At 41.2% G+C, this 20,639-nt stretch overlaps 1 protein-coding gene across 1 annotated transcript in view; it reads right to left on the reverse strand.

The window, feature by feature from the left end:
- Window positions 1-20,639, reverse strand: part of LOC141347546 (3',5'-cyclic-AMP phosphodiesterase 4B-like) — a 162,013-nt gene that overhangs the window by 79,913 nt on the left and 61,461 nt on the right. Inside the window, exon 3 of the mRNA XM_073852547.1 lies at window positions 8,721-8,956. Coding sequence (XP_073708648.1) covers window positions 8,721-8,956 — 236 coding nt within the window. The remainder of the gene's footprint in view (window positions 1-8,720; window positions 8,957-20,639) is intronic.

Here is a 20,639-nt window from a genome sequence, read left to right on the forward strand (position 1 = left end):
AAACAAAGTCACCTACATCTTGGATGCCCTGGGGGTAAGCAGATAAACATCAAATTATCATTTTTGGGTGAACTATCCCTTTAAGGCCCGGGTACAGCCGGGTGTTCTGCTCCATCTAGCACACAGTTCAGCATTCAAACCTTATACTATACGGACCATGAGTGCTGATGGACATGTTCGGCACTCATGTACTACCCAGTGGACCTTTTTTTTCCCCGCACGTGCACTATTGTATGTGCACAAGCCCGTGGTTGAAAATCGATACACAAACGTAACATGGACAAAGGAAGTATACTTTTGGCAGGATCTGTCTGATTCAATAAACACAGCTTCAGTGCAGTTTTTGCAGTGCAAAGCTAACTGTCGATGTTTAACCTGCTCTGTATTCCTCTAAAGATCTTGCCCTATTGTGGTAAACTGGCTCCCACTGAGGGGAAACTGGGGATACCGCCACAGTGCAAAACTGTAAACACAATTCTGAGAACCCTGCATGTGGTAGACCTCCATTTAGCAGACGCTGCCTTACCCAACAGACAGTCCTCTGAGATCAACCCTGAGTGGCTTGCTAAATGGTGACAGTTCATGAGTCACTACTTCTAGGGTTTGAACTTATAAACTTTAGGTTACCATCCCACATTTTCTACTAATCTACTACTACTACTGTCCTTTGTAGGGGATTGCACTATTGTGAAATCCAAACCTTGCATAGTAACGCAAGTCTAGCACAGAGTTCAATGACGAGGAATGTGATCAAGTCACTCTGCCTGACCTTAGAGTTTTGAGCCTATTCACTGATGGAGTCTTAGTGGAGAGGTCTTACATAACTGAAGGTCTTACGTAAAGACATTTCCTTACTGCTGACTGCTGCGATGAGGGAAGTCATATGGCTCCCAATGCTAGCTCATATAGTAAAAAGGATGAGAGATGCTGAGCACCAACGGGGACATTATGAGGAAAAATAGAAAGCTAAAATGAGAGGAATGAGAATGAGGGCAAAGCAACCCCTGCAGAGTGAAATTTAAAATCATTTCACAGGATTAGAATTTGTGTGAAGCTGTCTCATAAACCCTTACCAACATCTCCCAGATACTTTTCGCACAGCACAGTGCTGCTAAGTATTTTGTGACCCTGTAAGACCAAGAAGATTCACTCTGAACCCTAAACATTGAGTGTATCAGTTGTGGTTTCTGCCTATAACATTAAATAATGTATCAAGATACAATATTTAATGTTATAGGCAGATATAGATATAGCTAGATATAGTTACAGTGGTTGCAAATGCAATTTTCTGCCATCAGTTTAACCCAAAACATTTAACATACAGTCACATCACTTTCTAGTTTTTGTAAACAAATACTCTTTTATGAACTTGAAGATAAAAGTCTGAACTCTTCATTTGATTTGGAATGCTAAAATGTTCACTATTCAAAATCTAACCACCTATTTACAAGTAAACTGCAATTGGGCATCTTTCTTGCACTCATTTGCACACTAATTTTTCCATTTTATTTTATATATTTAACTTTATATAGCTACCTTTTCACTGCAAAGAAGGTGTGTTATGAACTGACAAGACACAATGGCAAAGCAACTCTGATGCTGTATTTAATTTACACAGAACCAAAGCAAAAAATGAAAAGCAAATCTAGTTTCATATATTGCTGTTGTTACTGTACTACAGCCGGTAACTCCTGGAGTTGCACTGAAATACAGTTCTTGGCTTGCAGTTTATGGATATGTGGGGCAGACACTTTGAGCTGTTAGTAAATTGATTCAAATGATTAGAATTAGCACTTCACTCCACTGCAGGAGACATTTTAGCTGACAATGTGAGAAATGCAGGTCAGTTTGATTTACAGGAAAGTTGATTACTGTAGGCCTTCTCATTCCCCAGCCGGCCTCCATTACTTGGTCTCTAAGCACAAATTGAGCCTAGAAAGTCAAAAGCTTGATGCGAAAGTAATCCAGCAAAATTGTTTGTGCTCACACAATATGTCTATGACCACAGTTTACAGTGCGATCACGTTCTAATGGTACAGTCGCTCTGTGTGTGTGTGTGTTTGTGTGACCCAGGCATCCTTCATCTTCACTCTTGTCTGATGGTTCTTTTGACATTTTCAGGTGAAGGGTCATATGAAAGGAGACGTCTTAAAATCCTCCACTAAGAGCTTTGAAGGACACCATCAAATGACAAAATCAAAAGCCTTTGAGAACGACGATTCTAATCTTCCACAAGGAAGGCCACGAGTAATGAGAAAATAACACACTGGGAAAGAACATACACACACAAACACACATACACACACACACACACACACACACACACACACACACACACACACACACACACACACACACACACACACACACACACACGTTGGGTTTACATGTTTTATGGGGACATTCCATAGGCGTAATGGTTTTTATACTGTACAAACCGTACTTACTATCACCCTACACCTACCCTACACCTAAACCTAGCCCTCACAGGAGATTGTGCATACTTTTACTTCATCAAAAAAACTCATTGTGCATGATTTATAAGCCTGTTTCCTCATGGGGACCTGAGAAATGTCCCCACAAGGTCAAAATCTACTGGTATTCCTATCCTTGTGGGGACATTTGGTCCCCGCAACGTGATGAATACCAGGTACACACACACACACACACACACACACACACACACACACACACACACACACACACACACACACACACACACACACACACAGACAACTATTTATAGGTATATGAATAGAAACATTCCATAGACCTTTAGTGTTTTTATTTACAGCTAATTATCAGTACTATAACTTAACCCTTATTTAACACTTTTATTTTTACAAACATAAAAAAGAAAAGAATAAGTATTAAAGAATAAGTATCATTTTACTAATTGAGGATGTCCCAAAAAGGAGTAAAGAGGCTCACTTCTGAGTACAAATCTGACCACAAAACATGGTACACAAACACAAGCAAGCAAAAAAAAAAAAAAAAAAAAAAAAAAAAATACTATATATAGATTCCACATTAGTGATGTTAGGAAGTAAGGAAACCTGTTTCCACCACTGAATAAAACATTGAAAATGTAATTGCGAGTTATAAAGTCAGAATTGCAAGATATAAACTTGTAATTCTTAAAAATGAAGTTCACAATTCTGACTTTTTTCTTGCAAATGCGAGTTTGTATCTCACAATTCTGACTTTTTTTTTGCAATTGCGAGTTTATATCTCAGAATTCTGACTTGTTTTCTCACAGTTCTGAATTTTTCTCAAAATTGAGAGATATAAATTTGCAATTGCGAGTTTTAAAGTCAGACTTTCATGATATAAACTCACAATTGTGAGTTATACAGTCAAAATTGCAAGATATAGTCACAATTCTGACTTTTTTCCTCAGAACTGCATGATATAAACTCACAATTGCTAGTAATAAAGTCAGAATTGTGAGATATAAACTTGCAATTGCAAAATAAAGTCCCGATTCTGACTTTTTTCTTAGAACTGCGTGATATAAACTTGCACTTGCAAGTTATAAAGTCAGACTTGTGTGATATAAACTCGCAATTGTGAAATAAAGTCCTGATTCTGACTTTTTTCTTAAACCTGCATGATATAAACTTGCACTTGCAAGTTATAAAGTCAGAATTGCATGATATAAACTCACAATTGCGAGTTATACAGTCAAATTTGCAAGATATAGTCACAATTCTGACTTTTCTTCTTAGAATTGCATGATATAAACTCACAATTGCGAGTTAGACAGTCAAAATTGCATAATATAGTCACAATTCTGACTTTTTTTTCTCAGAATTGCATGATATAAACTCACAATTGTGATTTATAAATTCAAAATTGCAAGATATAAAGCCACAATTCTGACCTTTTTTTAAGAATTAAAAAAAAAAAACAATTGCGCAACTGTAAGTTTATATCACACAATTCTGAGAAAAAAATCGTCGCAATTACCTTTTTAATTTTGTATTTAGTGGCAGAAAAGGCTTCCATATATAAATGATAGTTTGATAATAAAATGAAATTTCTAACATCATTAATCACCGTCATGTCATTCGAAACCAATGACCTTCTTCTATGGTGTGCACACAGAAATATTTAGCAATAGGTCTAGAGATCTTCAGATTCTAAAAAAAAAAAAAAAGATAATATATTTTAAAGTTTATAATCAGTATATTGGCCAATTTAAATGTTGTTCAGGGGTTTACATGAATTCACACATTGGTGTAAAATTGGTGTAAAATATGCTGCTTTTATGGTCCTTTTATGCCTTGTTGAAAAGAGAACGGCAGCTATAACATTCTGCTAATCTGTTCTTTTTGTGTTCCTTAGAAAGCAAAGTTGTGCAGATTTCAGGGTCAGTATATTAATATTTCTAAAAGATGATGACGACTAAAAGTCACAGAGACAGACGTGTTTTTAAATCATACAGCCATTCATCCTACAGGAAGTGGCAGATTAGGACTAAACAGACCTCGATTTGACCCGGACACAAGAGCGTGAGGAGGTCTCTTGCCCTGGAGTCTTGTGCAATGCCACTTCTGAATGAATCTCCCTCACACTGTCTGCATGACTCGATGTCAGAAATTTCTCTTTCTCTCTCAGCACGATCACACGGACACAATAGAGTGCTCAATCCTGAGAAAGTGGGTAAAGTCACTGATGAATTCGCTTGGCAGACAGCTCAGTGCCCTGTAGTGTCTGTCCTCCAGCATCATTGCTTATGCCTGGCCCATAAAGCTATCCCACAAGCCACCTGGGAGCGCCCAAATCAATCTGCAACGGAGTCACGTCAGCAGGAAAATAATTGTGCTCCAAATATAGCACTTTCCCTAAACCTTGTCTCCTGATTCTCCTGACACACACATCAAATAGACAGCTCTAACAAGAGCAGAAATGGAAGAGTGTGAGACAGCAGGGCAAATAATGAATGCTTGCCAGAGTGTCTGTATTCGTTTATGTTTTATACACACACACACACACACACACACACTGGTTTACATGTTTTATGGGGACATTCCATAGGCGTAATGGTTTTTATACTGTACAAACCGTACTTTCTATCGCCCTACAACTACCCTACACCTAAACCTAGCCCTCACAGGAGATTGTGCATACTTTTACTTCATCAAAAAAACTCATTGTGCATGATTTATAAGCCTGTTTCCTCATGGGGACCTGAGAAATGTCCCCACAAGGTCAAAATTTACTGGTATTCCTATCCTTGTGGGGACATTTGGTCCCCACAACGTGATGAATACCAGGTACACACACACACACACACACACACACACATATATATATAACTAATTATACATCATATAACATCATATATATAAAACAAATCATTCATATATATATATATATAAGATGCTGACACATTTATGTTGTTAGAAACTTGACTTATTTGATTTTTCATATAATAGAAGTGAAGAATGACTGGCGCTGTTCGCTGTCAAGCTCCATAATAAAGAAAAAAGCACCATTGATGTATCATAATTTTCTATATTATATATCCAAAATGATAGGTTCACAAATTGGAAGTAACTTTCTTACTCTCATAAATCCACCAAAGACAGCTGGGCAAATGTCAAGATTTTCATTGAAAACTTTTATAATCCTGGTCTGTTTCTTTCTGAAGATGTGTAATAAAGTGGTATTTTATGGAAAAGAGTGGCCATGATATTCACCTGGATCTTTTATGTTTCTGGTTGAACTTATCTTATAAATAAACATTATCCCCCGGTTTCACAGACAAGCCTTAAGCCTAGTCCTAGACTAAAATGTAAGTCTGAGCTGTTTCAACTGAAACAAAATTGCACTGATTGATCTTAAAATATATCAGTGCCTTTGTTTTGTCTCAAGATGCACACCTGTAATGTTTTTTTCCAAGCATGTTTATAAAAATGACTTAAATGTCCTAATTGAACTATGGCCTAATCCTGGTTTAGTCTAAACCCTGTCTGTGAAACCGGGCCTATGAGACTAACATCCAGATCTAATCTTAATTTGCCATTCATTTGAAAGAGGCATGCAAGGAAATGGCCTACTTTGATACATTTTATGACAAATGTAGGTCTTTTGGGGGGCAGACTGATGAATGCTCATGAGGTTTGCCAAACCAGAAACATCTGAGAAAAAGTACCATGATATATTTTCGTCTCAATGCTGCCCTCAACTGGCAAACAAAGACAACAACTACCAACTTGATACATGTGCGTAATGTAATGGGAAACATTTAGCAAACACTTGTGTGCTCTAAAGTTGAAATATTAAACATCAGACTTGTTTATTTTCAGAGAGATAAAACAAAATTCTAATTTTCGGTTACACTTGTCAAGTATTATCCATGCACAAATGTATTTTGGTCTTACTGGTGCATTTCCTGTGGGCCCATCAAACTTTAGCAACTCACTAACTGCAACTCCAATGTCAAATCACATCTTTATACTAGACAAATTAAAGAACGAATGATTGATTGATGATTACAAACCAACTGTTGCTGTGTTCTCAACCACAGCCAGACAGATTTTCCTCTCCTCATGTCAACTGAGCAGCTGCTGCTTAAATCACCAGTGCTGGAAGCAAATCTAATATATCTCATCTCTCATCATGCAGCAATTTAGGATTTTCCATATGTACATATGTAAAGCATATTGCAGATGCTAAGACATACATGAACATTAGAAATACTGAACACAACATTTAAAGGGATGGTTCATCCAAAAATGAACTTCTGTCATCATTTGCTCACCTTCCAAATATTCCAAACCTGTATGCGTTTCTTTCTTCTGCTGAACACAAAAGAAGATATGTTGACGAATGTGGGTAACCAAACAGTTGATGGTAGCCATTGACTTCTATAGTATTATTTAGTAAGTCAATGGCTACCATCAACTGTTTGGTTACCCACATTCTTCAAAATATCTTACTTTGTGCTCAACTGAAAAAAAAAAAACCCTGGAAATACAGGTTTGGAATATTTGAGGTTGAGTAAATGATGACAGAATTTTCATTTTTCGGTGAACTAACCCTTCAAGGAGATTTCAAATAATTTAATACTGTATAACATGTTTAAATTTACCAGCTTTGCAGACACTTCTACATACAGGTGATGTCAAAAGTTTACATATACCTCGCAGAATTTGCAAAATGTTAATTATTTTACTAAAATAAAAGGGATCATACAGAATGTTATTATTTTTTTTATTTGAACCCTTTCCAACAATGACTGTATTATTTTGAGATCCATATTTTCATGCTGAAGACAACTGAGGGACTTATATGCAACTATTACAGAAGGCTCAAACACTCACTGATGCTCCAGAAGGAAACAGGATGCATCTTCTCTGAATTTGAAGATAAGAGTAAATTTAACTTATTTTGTCTTCTGGGAAACATGTAAGTATCTTCTATAGATTCTGAAGGACAGTACTAAATAAAATTTAAAAAATATATTTGGGCAAAATAAAAAAAATATAGACATCTTCATTCTGTTCAAAAGTTTACACCCCTGGCCTTAGTGCATTGTTTTTACTTCTGGAGCATCAGTAAGCGTTTGAACCTCAGTTGTCCTCAGTGTGAAAAGATGGATCTCAAAATCCTACAGTCATTGTTAAAAAAGGGTTCAAATACACAGACATGCTGAAAAACCAAAGAATCTGTGGGACCTAAAGGATTTTTCTGAAGAACAGCGGGCAGTTTAACTGTTCAGGACAAACAAGGGACTCATGAACAACTATCACTAAATAAATAAACACAGCTGTAGATCATTCAGGTAACAACACAGTATTAAGAATCAAGCACATATAAACATTTGAACAGGGTCATTATAAATTCAACTATTATTTTCTCTTGTGGACTATATGTAAACTAAAATGTATTTTATGTGAAATATCTTATTCCGGTCAGTAGTAAATAAAAATAACATGCTTTTTGTATGATCCCTCCTATTTTGGTAAAATAATTAGCATTTTCAGATTCTGCAAGGTGTGTGTAAACTTTTGACCTCAACTGTATCTAAAGCTAATTATGCAAATCAGGAGAAAAGTTAGCAGTGAATTTTTACTACTGAAACATCTTTCCACCAAAGCAACATGCAGTCACATAAATCAGAATAGCCACAAATTGTTAATGTTAATGTTTTACTGACTAAAAAGGGATAAAAAGTTTTCAAATTAAATGCCAGTATTGGAGATTTCTGCACCAAAAGAGACACAAAACTGGCCTTATTCTTCATATGTTTATTTGATTATTGAAATATCTAGCTAGTAGCTGTCCAAAAAATTTCCATGTTTCACAATCCATACTCGAAACCATAATCAACAATGCCATGACAACATATATTATAATTAATATAAAGCACAATTCATCAAAACATCTTATCAACCCCAAACTTTTGAATGGAAGAGTAGCCTATTATATAGCCTATGTTTATATAATATAAAAGCTTATCTACACAAAAAAATTTGCAATAATGGTTGTTTCCAAACAGGTTTCCTAAACATTTTATTGAACAACAATTGTTAAAGCCCAAACAAGACTAAAGAACCACAGAACCATAGCGTTTACACTCTTCAAGATCTATAAATGCTTACTAATAGTTGTCCCTGCATTTTAAACGCAGATTGGACATCATTTTTAAGACAAGATTTCTGAAATGAAAGTGAAGGAGCAGTGAAAGAAACTGATTGACATGGACTCACCACTCAGAGTCCACAGGTGTGATGTCAATGCGAGGTGTAATGAAGGGCAGTGTAGTTGGTCTTGCCATGATCTCGTCATCTGGACTGCGGGACCTATCCGTCTGCCGCCATGATAAAGGAGGCAACTGTAGGTTACCAGAGAAACGCCGCCGTCTCCTCCGCAGGTCCAATCCCAGCGTGCAACCCGAAGAAGTGAAAGATTCACTTAGTCTACAGTCCGGAGGCTCTTTACTGTCCTGGAGAGAGAAAGCAAGGTAGGTATGTAGTAAACAATGTAATGCCATGTCAGCAGCTGAGGCTATTTTGATGGCAAGAGCTGTACTGTACATGTTCTACCAGTTATATAGGAGTTGTATAAATATAATAAAATAAAACCAAATGAGAAAGACAGAGAAACAAGAGTGTAAAAAAGGAGAACTGCTTTCAGGGGACTAAAGAATTGAAGACATTTAACGTATTTCACATCACTAGAGGGCGCCAGCGCCTTTCACTTAAAATTCAAGACGTTGTGTTTCTTGAAAACGCACAAAATTACATTTTGATAGAAGTCAGTTGTACTGAAAAAGTCTAAATAAAACAGAAAATAGCTGTAATTAATATTTCAAATATTTTGATTAGACACGTCAGATTAATCTTCAAACGAGTGCTGTTACAACATTAAAAACAAGCTCAAAAGCATGATTACTTTTCAGATACTTTGCCCTGTAAATATAATGGTATTTAAATATTAAAGTACTGGTTAGTAAAGCACAACCACCTAAAAAACAACATATTACCATGATACTTCCATTGTACATTTTGTAAGGAAAGGGAAAGACAAGAACTCCCCCACAGAACTGAGATGTGAGAAATACTGCACTGATTGATATGCTGTAGTTGCTCTAATAAATTTTCCATTACCGCTGTGTTCCGGCGTACACGCTGTTCATTTGTGTGTACTGGAAAACCATGACAAGCAAAGACTTCTTTCAATTTAGTCAACCTCACGAGGTGCACACAAAAACAAAAATACACAGTAGTCAGATTCACCAACAAATGACTCATATGTGCTGGTTCTAGTTCAATTTGAATCAGTGTGATGAATCTTTCTCTGAGGTTATGTGAATAGAATATTTTCTCTTTCTTTATCACATACATGTATGTAAACAGCAAACATCTAAGACACTATATGCTCTCAAAGAAATGGTACAAAACTGTCACTAGGGTGGTACATTTCAATATGTACACTAATATGCAGTTTTAAAGTACTAATATGTACCTTTAAGGTACCAAAATATATAATTTAGGTTAATAATTTAGCTTCTGTACTTTAGATGCCTTTGTATGTTCGTTTTGTAAACACTGGGTCAGTACTACCGCCTTCATCACGTGTGATCTTTCCAGTTTGATTACGTAATGCGTGAAATCAAGTTAGTATAAGATAAGCATTTGTGGTTAAAAAGGATATACTTTTTTTTTTTTTTTTTTTTGAAAATGACCAATCGTTTTGCTAGATAAGACCCTTATTCCTTGGCTGGGATCGTGTAGAGACCTTTGAAGCTGCACTTTGGACCTTCAACCTGCTGATCCCTACTGAAGTCCACTACAAGGAGAAAAATCCTGGAATGTTTTCTTTAAAAACCCTAATTTCTTTTCGACTGAAGAAAGAATGTCATGAACATCTTGGATGACATGAGGCTGAGTAAATTATCAGGAAGTTTTTATTCTGGAAGTAAACTAACTTTCGAATGCCTTTAACTACAGAGCCAGGACCCACTAGGGGGCCTCACCACACTACAGATGATGGCCTAAATTTTAAAATTGTTTAAAATGAGACAAAATAAGTTTTGAAATAAGCTAAAATATCTAAAAATCTTATTTTCATTTGTTCCCTCAACAAATGTCTTTTGATTTGTGAACCAAGGAAAACATGAAGCAATGAAGCTATTGTAAAAGTATGATTTTTAGACCTCAAAAAGTTGTGCAATTTAATCAAAGCTTAAAATATTTGTTAAAATAAAAAATATTGAATAGGAATTTCTATTTGTGGAAAAAAATGTATCTGTCTAGGAAAGTAATTTAAATTCATAGGTAATAAAAAGTCTAAACATATTAACATATCAATAATTAAAACATCTGGAAGTAGGCATTTTCATGTTTAGTGGGGTATATAATGAATATATATTCATTAATATACAGTATCTCACAAAAGTAAGTACAACCCTCACATTTCAGCAACCATTTTAATATATCTTCTCAAGGGACAATACTAGGGCTGTAATCAACCAAAGAAAATCTTGGTCGACTGAAGTCCAGAAACTTTCGACTAAAAATCGACTAAAAATGACGTTGTGGAGGAAAAAAAAAAACGTACGTTAGATTAATTAGATACGTACTGTGCTCAGTACTTGGTAGCCTTGTTGTCTGCCTAAATTAATTATAAATAAACATAAAAAACTAATAGGCTATTTGCAGTATATTAAATCGTTTTTGACCTAATTATTTTGCACTGAAATGAGTCTGACACACGAGTCTGTCGTCTCTGACAGCGGTGCATCACGTGCACTTGCGCAATATCATAGCCTGTGATTTCTGAAAACAGTACTATGTTGTCAACTAGTGATATCACAAGAACTTTTGAGGAATGTGCAATATAATTTAGAAAATTATTTTTGTCATATGTTATAAGTATAACTGTCATTTCAGCCGCTCTGCGCAGCTCGCACAGAGCGAGGCTGAACATAAGAGCTCAGCTACGCGGCTGAGACACGAATAGACTTAACAATTCCTTCCGTGATATTATTTTTCCGTTTGGATGATTAAGGGGCCGTTCACATGTCGCGCCTAAAAACGCGTGGAAAACGCTAGGCACGCCGCTTTCTTCCCCAAAGCGCTCGGGCGCTTGCGCTCCGGAAGCGTCTGCTGTCTCTAAGCAACCATCAGCTGCGCTCTAGCTCCAAGCCTATGCGTCTCATGCATTGTTGCTTCTATTAGCGTCAAAATAATGGGGGCTTGACAAATCATAAAGTTCAGGAAATCCCTGGACCACAATGATGAGCTGCTCCTTCATGTTTCTGCTGAGGTTTCAATGTAACGGAAAAACGTGCGGAAGCTGATTGTTCGGTTCATGTCACATGACCTGCGGTGCGCTTGCGACATTCTGAAAAATTGGGATATTTTTATCTTGATGCGGCGCGGACGCGCCCGGAAAAAACGAGCGCGTCGCACTGTGTGCGCGTCGCGACCGCATCGCTTCCATTATGCGCGCGCAAGCCGCGCGTCTACATTTGAAATAACGAACTTGATCGCGCAAAAGACGCTACATGTGAACGGCCCCAAAGGAGGCATAAAATCCAGCGTCATTACGGATGTGTGCGTCTGCAGTTCTAAAATGATTATTACACTAAAATATTGAAATATGCCAATTCTGATATGTTCATGCAGCCTACTCAAAAACAGACAGGGCAACCTAACGCAGACAAGTTAGCTTACCGCTTTCAGATGATACGTCATGTTTGTCGTCGAGCTGTGGTAGGCAATCTGTTGCTTGCAAACTTTGCATTCAACCTTTTTCCCGTTATTAATTTTAACAAAATGCTGCCACACTGTCGATTTTTTGTTGTTGACATGTTAGAATAGGACTGATGTATATGGATATGTGTTCCAAACCATAGATATATATACATAGATACCGCATTGGACCGCTCCAAGCACATAGATGCGTCCGCCATATTGGAACGGTCCACTTGACGTCATTCACCATACTGTAGGTTCGCAGGACTGTGGCTTTTCGAATTTTCAGTGATTACTATGAGATCTATGGGTGAATGACGTCAAGTAGACCGCAGTGAAATGGCGGATGGCTTACGTATAACGGCCCATAGAAACAGTCGCTAATGAGGCACCTATGTATATATATCTATGTTCCAAACCGCTGAGTCCACTAGGTTATTATTAAATAAATAATATTCAGCATCAAACCTTCTGAAGCCTACTTATCTGTCTCTCTTCTCCAGTGGGTTGGGCTAATCCAAAAAAGTGAAAACAATGGGGGTGTTCTGAAAACAGACTGTTCCCTGTGAAACAGGGGTGCTCTGAAAACACCCCCATTAGCAATTAGTGCTTTCCACCTGATGAAATGAGCGCGGCCAAACTGATGAAATGAGCGCGGCAAAAATCGACCAATCAGAATTTTGGTCGAACCAGACCGTATCGACCAATAATCGACTAATCGACTGGGACGTTACAGCCCTAGACAATACAATAGAAATGAAACTTGGATATATTTTAGAGTAGTCAATGTGCAGCTTGTATAGCAGTACAGATTTACTGTCCTCTGAAAATAACTCATAACATACAGCCTTTGGCAACTAAAGTGAGTACACCCTAAGTGATAACAGCAGTAAGTTGTTTAAACATGCAAAGCCACATGTCCTATTCATCATGTTTATGTTTTTGACTGCTTGACAGGACCATACAAACTTGTGTATCTTGTATTAGAGGAGTTAAAATTAGATGCTTTAAGTACAATTCTCTCATACTGACCACTGGATGTTCAACATGGCATCTCATGGCAAAGAACTCTTTGAGGATTTGAGAATTAGAATTGTTGCTCTCCACAAAGATGGCCAAGGCTATTAGAGGTTCAGTAACACCCTGAAACCGAGTTACACTACAGTGGTCTGGGGTTCCATTCGGAGCAGGCCTTGCAAGGGTCGATCAACAAAGTTGAGCACTTGTTCTGTGTGTCAGGTGCAGAACCTGACTTCAAAAAACAGATGCATGAGTGTTGCCAGCATTGCTTTAAAGGTTGCATAAGTAGAAGGTCAGTTTGTCAGTGCTCAGACCATACGCCGCACACTGAAACAAGTCGATTTGCATAGGCGTCATCCTATAAGGAAGCCTCGTATGAAGCTGGCTCACAAGAAAGCCCGCAAACAGTTTGCTGAAGACAACCTGTCCAAGAGCATAAATTACTGCAACCATGTCCTGTGGTCTGATTGTGACGTGCGGGTAAAGATGAGGAAGCAAATGCAGGATGAAATGAAATGACAGTTTATTGAAGTAGATACAAACAGAGTGATGATGGTGCGATCTCTCAGCTGGGTGACACAGGGGTTAGATGGCTGGTGATGGTGGTGAGAGAGTCCGATGGTGCTGTGGTGAATCCAGTGAAACACGAAGACAGCGACAACATCCACGACAGAACAATCCAAACACTCGAACCAGACAGAGCAAGACGAACCAACACAACGAGGGATCCGGGAAAACTATCAGACGAGGGAGAGAGAATGCTGTGAGTATAAATAGGCAGGGGTGATGAGAGACACCTGTGGCTGGCTGATTGGCAACTCAGCTGAGCGAGCGTGACAATCACATGACAAACGAACAAATCACAAGACCTGAGAAGACAGCGGATACATGAACCGTGACAGTACCCCTTCCTCTAGGAACGTCTCCTGACGTTCCCAGATTCTGCAACCTGTCGATTGAAATCATCGATAAGAGAGTGATCCAGGATGTCTCTGGCAGGCACCCAACTTCTCTCCTCCGGACCGTAACCTTCCCAGTCCACCAAGTACTGAAATCCTCGTCCCCTCCGCCTAGAGTCCAGAATGCGATTAACCGAATAGGTTGGTTCCCCGTCTACGAGTCGCGGCGGTGGGGGAACCGGAGCTGGCGGATTAATACGTGCAAAAAACACTGGCTTAATTTTGGAGACATGAAAGACGGGATGAATTCTCCTGTATACTGGAGGAAGTTTGAGGCGGACTGCCACCGGACTAATGATTTTGGTGACAGGAAACGGGCCAATAAATTTGGGAGCAAGCTTATTAGAAACGGAGCGGAGCGGAATGTTCTTAGTAGAAAGCCACACTTTAGAACCGACGACGTATACGGGAGGCTTTGACCGGTGGCGATCGGCCTTGGCCTTGGTGCGCGCTCCCACCCGGAGTAGAGCCTCACGGGCTCTAGTCCAGGTGTGATGGCACCTCTGGACGAAGGCGTGAGCAGAGGGGACCGCGACTTCGGATTCCAGACTAGGAAAAATAGGTGGCTGGTAACCTAAGCTACACTGAAACGGAGATAGGCCCGTGGATGATACTGGTAATGAATTGTGGGCATACTCCACCATCGAGAGTTGTTGGCTCCAGGAGGAAGGATTTCTGGAGACCACGCAACGTAACGCCCTTTCCAGATCTTGGTTGGCTCTCTCGGTTTGACCATTGGTTTGTGGATGGAACCCTGAAGATAGACTAACAGTAGCCCCCAGTAATTTACAAAATTCTTGCCAAAATTTGGACACAAACTGGGGTCCCCTGTCGGAGACCACGTCTGTCGGGAGGCCATGTAACCGAAAGACGTGATCCACCACAGTCACCGCTGTTTCCTTGGCTGAGGGTAATTTGGGCAAGGGAATAAAGTGGGCAGCCTTCGAGAACCGGTCCACCACGGTCAAAACTACCGTGTTGCCCTGGGAGGGCGGGAGGGCGGTAACAAAATCTAGCGCAATATGGGACCAGGGTCTCGAAGGTACCGGCAGCGGTTGAAGGAGCCCATCTGGAGGTCTATTAGAAGTCTTACCAATAGCACAAACCGAGCAAGCCAAAACAAAACTGCGAACGTCACGAGCCATAAGGGGCCACCAAAATCGTTGCTTGACCAAATGTAAGGTTCGATTGACTCCTGGATGACATGCTACATTAGAACAATGTCCCCACTGAATAACCTCGGACCGTAATTCCTCTGGCACAAATAACCGATTCGGTGGGCAAGCGGGCGGAGGCGTTACCCCTTCTAAGGCTGTTTTTACCTTCGATTCGACCTCCCATGTGAGAGTTGAAACGATAAGCGTCTCAGGAAAAATACTCTCGGGAGTGGACGGGCGATCGGAATGGTCAAAAATACGCGACAAAGAATCGGGTTTAACGTTTTTGGAACCCGGGCGGTACGAGAGAGTAAAATCAAAACGTCCGAAAAACAGAGCCCACCGAGCCTGCCTAGAGTTCAATCTTTTAGCCGTTCTAATGTATTCGAAGTTTTTGTGATCGGTCCATACAATGAAAGGTACCCCCGACCCCTCAAGCCAATGACGCCATTCTTCTAATGCCAACTTGACTGCCAACAACTCTCGATTACCAATATCATAATTCGATTCTGCAGGGGATAAACGATGAGAGTAAAACGCGCAAGGATGCATTTTGTCGTCTGTGGTTGAGCGCTGGGACAGGACCGCGCCAACCCCCACCTCTGATGCGTCAACCTCCACCACAAACTGACGTGATGGATCAGGGGTAATTAAGATGGGAGCCGAAACGAAGCGGCCTTTCAGTTTGGCAAACGCAGCATTAGCTGCGTCTGACCACCTGAACGTCGTCTTGGAAGAGGTTAAGGCAGTCAGAGGTGCGGCTAGCTGGCTGTAATTACGAACAAAGCGTCGGTAAAAATTGGCGAACCCAAGAAACCTTTGCAGGGCCTTGCGGGAATCCGGGGTTGGCCAATCTACCACAGCCTTTACCTTCTCTGGATCCACGCGCACCCCCTCAGGCGACAAGATGTACCCTAGAAAAGGAACAGACTGTGCATGAAAAACGCATTTCTCCGCCTTGACAAAAAGCCCATTCTCTAACAGCCTCTGAAGCACTCGTCGTACCTGCTGCACATGTTCCTGGAGAGACGAAGAAAAAATCAATATGTCATCCAGGTAGACATATATGAACTGATCGACCATGTCTCGCAGTACGTCATTGACGAGTGCTTGAAAGACCCCTGGGGAGTTGGACAAGCCGAAGGGCATGACCAAGTATTCAAAGTGCCCCCTGGGGGTATTAAAGGCGGTCTTCCATTCATCTCCCCTCCTGATGCGGACCAAATGATACGCGTTTCTTAAATCCAATTTAGTGAAGACCGACGCTCCCTGCAACCTCTCGAAGGCTGAAGATATCAATGGCAAAGGGTAGGTGTTCTTAACCGTGATATTATTCAGCCCTCGGTAATCAATGCAAGGTCGCAGAGATCCGTCTTTCTTCCCCACAAAAAAGAATCCCGCCCCCGCTGGTGAAGAGGAGGGTCGAATGAACCCGGCTGCTAGAGAATCAGAAATATATTTCTCCATAGCCTCCCTCTCCGGAACCGAGAGTGAATAAAGTTTGCCCTTGGGCGGAGACGTACCTGGCAATAACTCTATAGCACAGTCATAGGGACGATGAGGAGGGAGAGAATCAGCCCGAGACTTACTGAACACTTCCTTCAGGTCGAGATACTCAGAGGGCACGTTACACAGATCCACCGCCTTCTCCTGAAACATAGAAACAGAGACAGACGGACAAGCAGAGACAAGACAAGACTCATGACATTTAACGCTCCACTCAGACACAGACTGGAGCTGCCAATCAACCTTGGGGTTATGTTTTATGAGCCACGGGTGTCCAAGAACAACGGGTGCATGAGGGGAGTCCAGGATGAAAAAGGGGATACTCTCACTGTGATTGCCAGACACAGTGAGAGTGATGGGTTCTGTAGTGAAGGTGATCCGGGGAAGGAGCTGACCGTTGAGGGCGTGGACTGCGATGCTGTTGGTGAGGGGACGGAGGGGAACATGATTAGCACGAGCAAATGAATAGTCCATAAAATTACCTTCGGCCCCGGAGTCCAACAGTGCAGTGCAGATGTGATCCTGTGTGTGCCATCTTAACCTTACCGGAAGGAGCGTGGAGGTCGAGGTGGATGAGGTCTTCTCAGCAGAGATCCCACCCGACAGTAGCCTCAGATTTACTGCCGGGCTGGGCCTTTTACCGGGCAGTTGAAAGCGAAATGTCCTGCCGCGCCACAGTACAGACAAAGGCCCTGGGACCTCCGCCTCTCCTTCTCCTCCCGGGAAAGCCGAGCTCTACCCACCTGCATGGGCTCGGGTTCGTCGGTGTGGCTGATCGGTTCTCTGCCGCTGGCTCGAGTTGACATTCCCTCCCCAGGGGGGAGCCGAGCGGAAAATCCCCGTCGCTCGGCTCGGGAGAGTCGAGAGTCTACCCGCAGTGCAAGGTCGATAAGTCCATTAAGGTTGGCGGGTAGATCCAGGGCGTAGATCTCCTTTTGAACTCGATCAGCCAACCCATGCAGGAACATATCCCACTGCGCTTCCTCGTTCCAATTACACTCCGCCGCCAGGGTGCGAAACTGAATGGAATAATCGGAGACGGAACTCCCCCCCTGTCGGAGATCCGCCAACATCCGCGCGGCCTCCCTTCCTGAGACCGCGCGGTCAAACACCCTTTTCATATCGGCGGCGAGTGTGGCGAACGAGGCACAACAAGGGTCTTGATTCTCCCACACCGCCGAGCCCCAAAGTGCCGCCCTCCCCGTCAATAGGGTGAGCACGAACGCCACCTTGCCCTCCTCACTACAAAATGTGCGCGGCTGTAAAGTGAAATGCATAGAGCATTTAGTGAGGAAGGCTCGGCATTGGTTCGGCTCACCACTATAGACCTCCGGCGGGGGAAGGCGGGGCTCTGGCTGGGTAGCGAGAGCAGATGTTCCGACTGCAGCGAGAGGGGCGGGCGGCGTGGGTGGTGTGGCGAGCGCAGCGGGAAGTTGCAATTGACGCATACGCTGGGTGAGCTCAGACACCTGTGTCACAAGAGCTCTGATGGCCTGACCGGAATCCTCAGAGCCCTTCTCCTGTTTCTCCAGCCGAGAGATACAATCCCGCATGTAATCCTCCAGGGTGGGCGGGGTGGTGCCTGCTGCTTCCATTAGTGGTCTGATAGTTCTGTGACGTGCGGGTAAAGATGAGGAAGCAAATGCAGGATGAAATGAAATGACAGTTTATTGAAGTAGATACAAACAGAGTGATGATGGTGCGATCTCTCAGCTGGGTGACACAGGGGTTAGATGGCTGGTGATGGTGGTGAGAGAGTCCGATGGTGCTGTGGTGAATCCAGTGAAACACGAAGACAGCGACAACATCCACGACAGAACAATCCAAACACTCGAACCAGACAGAGCAAGACGAACCAACACGACGAGGGATCCGGGAAAACTATCAGACGAGGGAGAGAGAATGCTGTGAGTATAAATAGGCAGGGGTGATGAGAGACACCTGTGGCTGGCTGATTGGCAACTCAGCTGAGCGAGCGTGACAATCACATGACAAACGAACAAATCACAAGACCTGAGAAGACAGCGGATACATGAACCGTGACACTGATGATACTATAGGATAAACTTGTTTGGCTCAGATGGTGTCCAGCATGTGTGTTGATGCCCTGGTGAGGAGTATCAAGAAAATTGTGTCTTGCCTACGGTCAAGCATGGTGGTGGTAACATCATGGTCTGGGGCTGCATGAGTGCTGCTGGTACTGGGGAGCTGCAGTTCATTGAGGGATTCTATTATGTACCGTACATTCTGAAGCAGAACATGATGCCTTCCCTCCAGAAACTGTATACTGTAGAAGATATACTAAAATGGTTGCTGAAATGTGAGGGGTGTACTCACTTTTATGACATACTGTATGTATGTATGTGTATATATATTAGTGGTGGGCATAGATTAATTTTTTTAATCTAGATTAATCTAGATTAAATCTTGAAATTAATCTAGATTAATCTAGATTAAAATGGCTAATTTGAATTCTTCTGAAAGCATTCAGAATATGTGTGCTACCCAAATAATGACTAAAAGTAAGTCTTTGAGAACGGGTTTCTCAAGCCAGGTGGCGCATTAGACCAGGCGCTCATCTCCTGTTTCCAAAATGCATTACAAACTGCTTGACAATTGCATTTAAAACACAATTAACTATACAAACTTGTGTAACCAAGTACTTCTGCGCAAAAGGCTGTACGACGTGCGCGTTCCAGTAAAATATACAGGCGCGCGGGTATGGATAGCCTATCTGCGTGCATCTTACAAAAAACTGCGTTGCTTTTAGAAGCGTCAATTCAGTTGTTGCATATAGTATAATGTCTTTATTTCGGGATTATCAAAGTAAATTATAACTCAAACTTGAGATTTTACTGGGGCACAGCAGATTTTCACTGAGGCACGTGCCCCAGTAAAAAGGGTCTAGCAACGCACACACCTGCCCTGAAGCGGCTTCATAACTGCATCCATGTCTGCGCGTCTCATTTGATGTGGTAATTTCACAGAAGTTGAAGACTCGTTCTCGCCCCCTACATTGCAATTCAACTAGATATCCGTCATCCGCGCTAAAATATCAAAGTGAAAGTCATCATATCTTGCGTAGTTTAGACCCAGCTCCCCACCCAACTTTGAGAATAGATTAACGGCGATATTTTTTTTATCGCGCGATATGAGTCTCACGTTAACGCAGCACGTTAACGCCGATAACGGCCCACCACTAATATATATATATATATATACATATATATATATATATATATATACATATTACTTGCTGTAAATAAAGAGTTGGAGGCTTTTTTTATTATAGCAGAGTTACCAGAAACATTTTGGAGGGCTTTCAAATATTCTATTTGACAATGGGGGGCCTGGGAGTCAAAAAAGTTGAGAACTACTGACAGAGGAAGTGCTAACCAATAACCCTAGTGGATTCACTTAATCTTTTAAAATTGCAACAAAATAAATGTATTTATATATTTATTTACATACAGTGTTTGTATGCATTTATTAATTTATATTCCTAATTTCCAATTTATTCATTTACAACATCACAATATATAACTTAAAGCTTTGTGCATGTAAGACCTTTCACACTACTTTGTGTGTTGTGCTGTCCAAAGCAGTGGTAGTGAGCATGATGGAAGATATGTGGGCAGCTGGAGATGTTTGATAGCAGACCAACACTGGCTGGAAAGCAAAAGAAACTTGCCAGCAGCTGATATCATCAGTACAGCTGAGAAAAGAAGAAGAGTGTTTCTGCATCATCTGTCAGGGACCACAAGGAAAAACTCTCAGAGGTGAAC

The sequence above is a fragment of the Garra rufa genome, chromosome 12 (assembly GCF_049309525.1).
Source record: "Garra rufa chromosome 12, GarRuf1.0, whole genome shotgun sequence".
Taxonomy (NCBI): Eukaryota; Metazoa; Chordata; class Actinopteri; order Cypriniformes; family Cyprinidae; genus Garra; species Garra rufa.